The sequence below is a fragment of the Mus pahari genome, chromosome 7 (assembly GCF_900095145.1).
Source record: "Mus pahari chromosome 7, PAHARI_EIJ_v1.1, whole genome shotgun sequence".
NCBI classification, from domain to species: Eukaryota; Metazoa; Chordata; class Mammalia; order Rodentia; family Muridae; genus Mus; species Mus pahari.
In genome coordinates this window covers 79,298,058-79,307,849 of record NC_034596.1, presented here as the reverse complement: position 1 = coordinate 79,307,849, position 9,792 = coordinate 79,298,058, and the positions used below count along the sequence as shown (strand labels likewise).

Here is a 9,792-nt window from a genome sequence, read left to right as displayed (position 1 = left end):
GCACTTGGGAGGCAGAGGCAGGCAGATCTCTGTGTTTGAGAACAGCCTGGTCTACAGAGTGAGTTCTAGGACAACTAGGGCTACACCTGAGACCTTGCCTCAGTCAATCAATCAATCAATCAATCAATCAATCAATCAATCATCAGTCAATCGGAGTTAAGTGTCTCGGCACCCTGGCTGCTCTCCCTTTCTCCCCTCCCTGGCCCTGTCACCACATGCATGGACTCTACTATTCAAAAGCTGAATTGCTTTAGAAATCAAATATCATGAAAGCTACTCTAATATTAACTAGAATATAGTAACCAAAGGACTTTTTTTTTTTATAAAATAACATGATTTATTACTATTTTAAAACAAGTTTCACAAAATAACATTCAGAAACTCAATATTACTAAATAATTTAATGCACAATAAGTTTAGTCATAAAGTCATGCTACAAAAGTCCTGTGTATAAAAGATTATTACCAAAGCATTAACAGATGTTAAAATGTTCTTCAGAATGAACATGGTTCTAGAAGTCAAAGCTTTGCGAATGATGCTTCTGGCCATGAACAACAACCTGAGAGAAGCAGGTGGGCTGGGTGCCTTCTGCTCTCCACTGGCCATTGACAGGAGTGGTCCCACTTGGCAACAGCATCATAGGCAGGGTCTCCATTGACTAGAGACATACCATGTAATGTAGATAACACTAAAATGAAAATTTTAAATCTAGATATGGGCCAGGCGGTAGTGGTACACGTCTTTAACTCCAGCACTAGGGAGACAGAGGCAGGTGGATCTCTGCATTTGAGGCTAGCCTGGTCTACATACAGAGTAAGTTCCGGGACAGCCTGGGAAACCCTGTCTTGAAAAACCAAAACCTAACTAAACCAAACCAAAGTTTCTATTCTGAATAGAAAAGCTATTTACACCCTCCCAGAGGGATGACCTTGGATACAACCCAAATCAGAAAGGCAGAAAATCCTAAGTGACCATGAAGACGGACCGCAACTGCAGCGTGTGTGGACAAAGGTTGAAGTCTGAGTCTGGACTCCTGTGTGCATTCCTATGAGCCACACTCATAATTTTAAAGTGCAAATCTATTTTAAAAATAGTTTATTCTCTCTTCCTTCTTGTTAAATTTGTCAGATCATAATTGGTTGTCTGGGTCCTCTAATCTGCCCAATATGGGAAATCAATGAGAATCCGTTTAGGACTTCTCCTGTGTTCTATCAGGCTAGAAGTCTATAGCTTTTTCTGTCTGCTTCCTTCCTTACAGTTAGTGATGGGCACAGACATGGAACTCTGAAGGCTGAGTGATCACTGATACAGCTGTCCACACTGGGTAGGAAGGGTAAAGGGCCATGGCCTCGTCGGCTGCCACACACAGCCCGACTCTGCTGCACAGCTGCTGCTCCATTAGTCATAGACTCATTCTTGACCCCCACAAAGGACACGCGTATCTGACCTGACTGTGGGAAGGACAGGTTTTCTCCCCTTGCCCATGGTTACTGTTTACGGTCTCAATGAACTCTGAACAGCTACCTCAGTCAGAGACAATGAACTCCTCACCCATTTTTCAATGTGAATGATTACATGCAAACTTTCTAGGCTGGCTAACTGCTTTGTTTGTTTGTTTTGACCTCAAGAAAAACCCAGGTAAAAGATTCCCTGCTTTCTCTGTCACCAACTCTGAGCCAATAACAGATTTATTTCCATTGCTCCCTCTTGTTTTCAGACCCCTGACAAACACCTATTCAACAGCAAACACCTATTCAACCAGAAACTTACATTCCAGAGCCACATTTAGGGCAGCCCCAGGAAGCACCCCAAATAACTGAGCGGTCAGGGACAGCACCCTTCTGGTCAGTCACACTGGACACCTGCACCAGCTAACTTCTGGGCGTGAGCAACTCAATACAACACAGTCTAGACTTAATGACTGACACAGTCTGCAAAATAGTCTGTTCAGGGTGATACATTTCTAAAGTATAATCCAAATATTAAGCTTTAGAGACAAAACAAAATCTATCATAAAGTTGGGTTTTGTTGACAATGACAGAGGTAGATTAACTGATCAACCATTGTCCTAACATGAGCAGGGGACATGAAATCCTACAGGCAGAAGTTACAGCTTCTAGGCCTGAGCTTCTAAGGCTGTGTGGGGAACATGAAACTGGGTATTGCATAAAAGGGCAACACGCCTGATCAGCTCCAGCCATGACGGTAAAATGTCACCTTCTCTTACAATAATGCTAGTGGCACAGACTACAGATGGAAGCTGAACAGCCTGCACAGAGGAATGCTGGGACAGGAAACCCTGGCTCTTATCTAGAGAAATTGGCTGTCCCACCCACTCCAGGGCTCAGTGGATATCGCTTGCAGCCATCTTTTGTTACCATAACTGGAGAGGAGCTCCTGGCATCTAGGGAGTAAAAGACAGGGATGCAGCTAACCTGCATACAGTGCACAGCCCACAAGAGTGAGTCACACAGTGCTAACTGTAAACAGGGCTACACTGAGCATCTCTGGTGCAGTAAGCAGGGTTAGGGAAGCCCTCCAAGGCCTAGCCCTCACTCCCAGGTCATTAGCTCAGGATCAGGAAACATAGGAACTACAACTCTAACATACCAACATCATATTGACGGTGAAAATTAAAATACTGGGTGTTCCTGCACCCTACCATTACTTATTATACTAGAAGTTCAAATGATTACAGAGAGCATCTATTCCAAGTTGGCTCCATCTCCAATCTGAATGGCATAAGCCCCATCTTCCTCAACTACATTTTTTTCAGTAAAAGAAGACGTCAGGACTGATCAGAGTGGGCGGGAGGATGGGGAGGACAAGGACAGAGAGGGCAGCCTTAACTCTCTCAGGTACTCAGCCTTCTTCCTTCCTTCCTTCCTTCCTTCCTTCCTTCCTTCCTTCCTTCCTTCTTCCTTCCTTCCTTCCTTCCTTCCTTCTTTCCTTCGAGACAGGGTTTCTCTGTGTAGCCCTGGCTGTCCTGGAACTCACTCTGTAGACCAGGCTGGCCTTCCACTTTCAAATTGAATGCATTTTGGCTTTAATTCCAGGAACAGCGACGCATCAAAGTCATTTCAATATTTGTGATGAGGAGCCGAAAATGTTTGTGTGTGTGTGTGTGTGTGTGTGTGTGTGTGTGTGTGTGTGTGTGTGTGNTGTGTGTGTGTGTGTGTGTGTGTGTGTGTGTGTGTGTGAGAGAGAGAGAGAGAGAGAGAGAGAGAGAGAGAGAGAGAGAGAGAGAGAGAGAAATGGACACAGAAAAGCACCTTGCACATCTCTGAGAACCACCAGTGAATAAAAGACATTGACAAATAGGGGAGGAGTGTTTCCCAACTACAGAATTTGGAAACAAACACACATCTGAAGTCACTTCACAGAGTCAGTCTGAAGCCCTCCACTTCCCGCCCTCACTCCCAGGTGTGTCACACGCAGGAAGCACAGCATCAGTGGTAACAGGGCTTGCCTGTGTTAACTATAAGCAACCACAACAGTGTCCCCTAAGCTTATAGGCCTTCTGCACCACCAAGAATTCTCACCACTGCTGCTCAGAAGAGAAATGCCAATGGTTCTGAACATTTAAGCCAGTCAAAGTAAAGTTTCTTTCCATCAGAAAAGCTAAAAAGGAGCACTAAAAGGTATTCTTTTTAAAAATTTATTATGCATTTAGTGTTTTGCCTCCATGTCTGTCTGTACAACATGTGTGTGCCTGGCACCAGGGAGGCCAGAAAAGGACATCATGGCCCCTGGAGGTCAGAAAGGGACATTAGAGCCCCCTGGATGTCCAAAAAAAAGACATCAGGTCCCCTGAAGGTCCAGAAAAGGACATCAGGTCCCCTGGAGATTCCACATGGGTACTGGGAAGCAAGCTCAGGTCCTCAGCAACAGGCACTCTTCCCTCTGAGCTGTCTCGCCAGCCCACAACCAGGCATTCTTGTATGGATCTAGAGTTGATTGTCAAAGCAGTGGTCCCTTTTGACCAGTGTGACTCTTACAGAAATTGAGTCATTTTTACTGAAATGATAGCTATAAGTCCTCAAACCAAGACTACTTATGTAATCATTAAAAACAAAAACAAAAGACTCTGCCCCCTTCACTGTGGTGACTGTCAGGGAGAACCACATGGAGACAGGGACAAGAATCGGCAGCCTCTGGCTGAGACTTTAGGCACAGGTTGGCAGGGGTTCCTGACTACTTCTCTGCAATCAGTCAATGATTCCATCTTGGCCCACTGGAGACTTCATCTGGTGCTGATGCCATTTTACAGTTTTCAGTTTTTCTTACATGATAAATTATACTCTTCATACTTAACTATTGCTTTGCAGGCCTGCGTTTAAGACACCTATAGTGACAATCTACAACATATTGCCATTGGCCTGGGGTCCACCCAAAACACCTCTCTCTTTCCTCCACAGCACTTACATGATACACTTTAAAAGCTGTTGCACTTAGATCTTCTCAAAAATATATCTTGAAATACTGTCTCACTTATTTATAGGTACCAAATTCAGTCTTTAAGTGTGTACCTTATAACTGTAAAGCAAAGGGCAGCTGGGTAAATCACGAGGGTGACGGTTTTAGAAATCTCAATGGTCGATACTTACGACTACTGACTACTGCTTTAAACACATGAGAAATTATTTCTTAAAATCTGCATAAAGCAAGGTTACAAGAGTTCATGTAGTCGCAGTACTACCAAGGAGTGATGCTGCCAGTTGCGTTAGCAGCGGATGGGGACCATGCTGTGTCTGGTTGTACATAATGACTTAAGCGACCATCCATGGAGCACAGCCTAAATTCCAGTTGACAGTGCACACACTTTTGGAAAAAGAAGAAAATAGACCATGGGCCAAGAAGCCTCCACGGCAGCCATTCTTCCTTCTCTGACCAGTGTTTCCAAGCAGATGTTGGACTCCTGCGTCTAGATACTGCTGTGTTCTAAGGGGAATGTGTCCCATCACCACGCAGCTTCTGAAGCAATGGGTGCTGCATTTGTGCTTCTGAGTTCTAAGGGTCTGAACCTTCTATGGATGGGAAAGTCGTCTATCTTTAAAATGCCTAGGCTAAGAAATACTAAGCAACTGAGCACAAGGAAGTCCCTTTCCTGTTACAAATGACTGGTCTATAAATACTAGGAGACAGGTGACGTATGTAACTGGACAAAACCAGGACATTTGTAGTTTCCAAAGGTGGACTGGACTAAAGTTGGTACTACTGGTTTGAGGGAGAAAACACTGAATTGTTTTTTTTTTTTTTTTTAAGGATGGAAGTGAGAGATGTGTTTTATCTTAAGAACTCTGCTCCACAAAATCTTTAAAATAGACAATTATACAAAACTTATCTATTTTTCTCATAACATTTAAATAAATTAACACAAAATAAAAAGTACAGCCTTAGCTTTCCTCTTCTTCATCCTCCTTAATTACTGGAGTACCTAAAATTTAAAAAAAAAATTATTTCTGGTATCTTTCCTTTTTGTTTTCTTTAAACAAGGACTCTCTACGTAATTCTGGCTGTCCTGGAACTCTATGTCGACCTAGCTAGCCTTAGTCGGAGATCCATCTGCCTCTGCCTCCTGCGTAGTGGGGTTAAGGCGTGTGCCACCGCCCGGCTTGACCCACTCTTAAGGGAAGGGTTTCACTCCTACGCAGCTCTAACCACTCTTGGTCCTCTTTTTTGTTTTGTTTTGTTTTGCTTTGTTTTTCGAGACAGGGTTTCTCTGTGTAGCCCTGGCTGTCCTGGAACTCANGAACTCAGAAATCCGCCTGCCTCTGCCTCCCAAGTGCTGGGATTAAAGGCTTGCGCCACCACGCCCGGCTGGCCCTCTTTTTTTTTTAATGTGAAATATAAATTCATGCAAATGCAGTGTGAATCATCTAAAGGGTCACCGAACAGTCTTCACTTAGAGCTATCACATTACATTATCTTAGAAACTCGCCTCGGGATTGCAAGTGTGTCCTGTCACTTTAGGCCTAGCTATGTCTCTACAGGGGAGAGAGGGGAACATTTAGCATGACTGAGGTAAAGCTCTGAGGTAGACTGATGCAGAGACTGAGTGGGGAGAAGGAATGTGGGAGCACAAGAGCACAAGAAACCTTAGAGTTCATCTCGTGTGTGTGTGTGTGTGTGTGTGTGTGTGTGTGTGTGTGTGCATGTGCGCATGTGCCTGTTCACCTATGTGCTAGGACCACAAGCTTGCACTATAGCACCTGACTTTTTTACAAACTCAAGCCCTTAAGAAAGGACTTACACGTATGTGTAAGGCAAGCTCTGAGCCCTGAGCCATCGTCCCAGCCCATGTTCATTTTCCTGATTATGGTGATGATTATACACGTTGAAAACATTTAAACTTAGTGGTCCTCAACAACTGTACCAGCTGTACCTATTGTCCTGACAGTGTCGTGGAGGACGGGTGCCTAGGCCCTCTATTTTGGATGTGAGTGTCAATGCACGTGAGTGAGAAAGGGACGTGGGAAGTATCTGACACAGTGCGGGGGTCACCATTACCACCGCAGCCACTGCTGCATATTTTCCATTCTTCCTCCAGTCAACTGGGCTAGCCAGAGTGGGCATGGTTGTTTTAGGGATAGGATGAAATGCAAAAGGAGACCACAGACATACTTGCTTTTGTCTCTGAAAACTTAGGAAAGTGGGAAGAATCGGTTAGTGCAAAGGCACAGGATAATGCAAAGGTGGTAATGATTCTTTCCAAAGTAGAAAGGTCTTTCCAAGGATGGCAGGAGAGGAACTTGGGGGTTCTGGAACGGGGGAATGCTGGCCTTGGCTTTTAACGCTACTGGGAGGAAATGAACGCTTGTGATTTAAGGAGAGACTCTTATAATCACTATAGACCTCATTCAAAAACAAAAACAACCAAACAAAATGCCCATTCCCATGACACGGGTGTGTCACACAGCTGTGGCAGGAAGCCTCAAGACATCTCATTTCTAACACTGTGTACATGCACCTGTGTCTATGTGTGTGTGTACATGTGTGAGGGAGTGTATGTGTGTGTGTGTGTGTGTGTGTGTGTGTGTGCCCTACAGGAGTCCTGGGAAGGGGACAATAGATACGCCTGTTAGAGTCCTTGGGGATCACTGACCTATAAACTTTTCCTCATGGCTTACTCTACAATGATGGCATCATCCAAGAGAGGTATTAAGAATGACTTATTATAGCTGGGTATGGTGACTTTAATCTCAGAACTTGCGAGTTTGGGGCCAGCCTGGACTACACAGGGAATTCTAGGCTTGTCTAGACTATATATAAGACCCTGTCTCAAAAGACAAGCCACCAACCCCACCACCAGAGCCCAGCCCCAGGGTCCTCACCATCCAGCTTCTTCAGTTTGGGCACTCTCTTGGTTGCTTCATCGATCCAGTTGCCCTCGGCGGAGTGTTTCTCCTCCAGGGGATTACCTACGAACACCAGGTCCTCCAAGCAAGGCAGCTCAGCCAGCTTCAGAAACTCAGCTGCAAGCACAGACACTTTCCATGTTGATCAACTTCAGTGTTACCCTCTCAGGGCTTGGGGACAGAATTCAGTCACTAGCTCCATTTGTGACTATGCAGGGAAGTGGTAAGATTCCGATGATTAAGAGAAGCTTTGCCACGTAAAGTTATTACTTGAAGAAATTATGGGATTGGGGTGTGGGAAAACCTCTCTTCTCCCTTTAATACTGCCCTAATGATGGGATGAACAGAAAAGGCTCCATGCTGCAAAGAACAGCAATCAGTGTCTGAGGTGCTGCATCAGGAGCTAAGCTAACCCCCCCTTAGTCTCCGCACACCCCATCATCTCTGAGTTCTCAAAGCAACTCACCCAAATTCTCACCACAGAACTTGTAACACTTGTAGAAATATTAGCTTACTAAACATGTCCCCTCTCAGCTGTGAACTGCCTGGAAGCTGGAACGACATTCCATCCACCCAACACTTTGGGCCTAGTTCATGGTGTATACAATAGGGTGTTAGAACATAATGAAAGAACAACACACAAAAGAGGCAGAACAATGCAGGCATCAAATCAGCCTTCCATGTTCATTACATCTAAATGAACTTCTCCAGCCTTTGGAAGATACATTTTTTTTTTCCCCCACGATTAATAGGTCCAAGACCCACACAATCATATTTACTATAAGTCAATATGTGTGTGCATGTGTGTGCGTGTGTGTGTGTGTGTGTGTGTGTGTGTGTGTGTGTGTGTGTGTGTAGATCAGAGGTTGACATCAGATGTCTTCCTCAGATCTTCTGTACCTTATTTTGAGAGACAGGACCTCTCACTGAACCTGGGCTCACTGATCCCACTTGACTGGCTATCCATCAAGACCCAGACCCTTTGTCCTCCCCACCCTACCACCATGGGGACTGCAGATGCCCATTGTCTATTCCCAGCTTTCATGGGTACTAGGGATTTGAACTCAGGTATGTTTATGGCACTTTGCCCACGAATCATTTTTCTAGGCCTAAGTAAATAGTTAAATATACATCTCATATTTAAAAATTGAAATTTCTGTAGTTAACCCTAAACATGTTTTTCTCTGTATTTAGAAATAAAGAGCCCTAATTTATGTGCTCTCCCCTGATTAGGGATTTTCTCTTTGTATTAGTGCGTTGAGAGGTAAGTCTCACTGCCTTCAACTCTGTCCTGCCTCAGGCTCCAGAGTATGGGGATTATAGATGTGCATTGCTGTACACCTAGCTCCTTTTGGCTGATTTCTATAAACAGGAGACAGGAGCCTGCAAGAGCGCTCTCAGCTTACCCCAGTCTTTTACCAGGTTATTAGACATGTAGAGAATCTTCAGTTTCTTCATTACATGGATCCCTTTCAACTTCTCAATAAAATTGTAGGAGATCCACAGTTCTTCTAGTGTGTCTCCTACTGCTTCCTAGGAAGGAAAACATTGGATTTACACTTTTATTTTTAACCTGAGTGCCTGTCTTCTCCCTTACAAACACACAGAAATGCTTTTAAAGAGATCTGAGACTTGCCAGTCCACCTGCTGCAGAGCTGACACTCCGTGGAAGTTACATTTCATGAAGGAACAAACAGAACATTCCCTCCCCTATTAAGTGGATCTAAACTCTGTTCTCCAATAGCTTCACAAACATTCAAAATAGCTACTGAGATCACAAGAAGAGAAATAATGGCACTACTCTGTCACCTGTATTGAATGGTAGTTCTAAATTACTTTCTCATAGGTTATATTATTTGGTCCTAAGAAAACATAAAAAGTAGATGAACCAATTTAGTTTATTATTTGTATAATGTAGGACACTGAGATCTCATTTATATTAAGTCCCAGAACTTGCTCTAAAATTCAAGTTTTTCTCAACATTTATTGGAGAAAAAATTAGTTATTAACACTGAGAGAATTTTGTATTCTAAGTGCCCATATATTCAGAATATACCAAGCCCATTCTGCTATATTTATCCTATCTCATCTCTCAGTTTCACTACCCAAGCCTCAGTCCGCATTACCACTCTGTGCTTGTGTGTAACTCCTTAGGAGCTGCCTACCTAGTTCTTTGAGACAAGGTCTCCATTGGCTTGGGGATCATCAATTTGGCTGGCCTGGTTGGCCAGAACACCTCAGGGATCCAGTCTCGACTTCCCCAGCTCTGGATTAGGATCACACACTATCACGCTTTTTAAGGGTCAAACCCAACCTACTTGTGCTGCACAGAAAACACTTTACCAATTGAGCTACCTCCTTAGACCTCATCTTATCATTTTGATACATAAAATTCAGTTTTTTTTTGTTTGTTTGTTTTTTTTTTTTTTTTTTG

The 9,792-nt window shown here is 43.9% G+C and overlaps 1 protein-coding gene across 1 annotated transcript in view; it reads right to left on the bottom strand.

Annotated features, from left to right (window-relative positions):
- Window positions 1-5,329: 5,329 nt before the first annotated feature.
- Dnal1 (dynein axonemal light chain 1) overlaps window positions 5,330-9,792 on the bottom strand; it is a 23,169-nt gene continuing 18,706 nt past the window's right edge. Inside the window, exons 6-8 of the mRNA XM_021202427.2 lie at window positions 8,765-8,891; window positions 7,335-7,475; window positions 5,330-5,437 (exon numbers count right to left, since the gene is read on the bottom strand). Coding sequence (XP_021058086.1) covers window positions 5,397-5,437; window positions 7,335-7,475; window positions 8,765-8,891 — 309 coding nt within the window. The 3' untranslated portion in view covers window positions 5,330-5,396. The remainder of the gene's footprint in view (window positions 5,438-7,334; window positions 7,476-8,764; window positions 8,892-9,792) is intronic.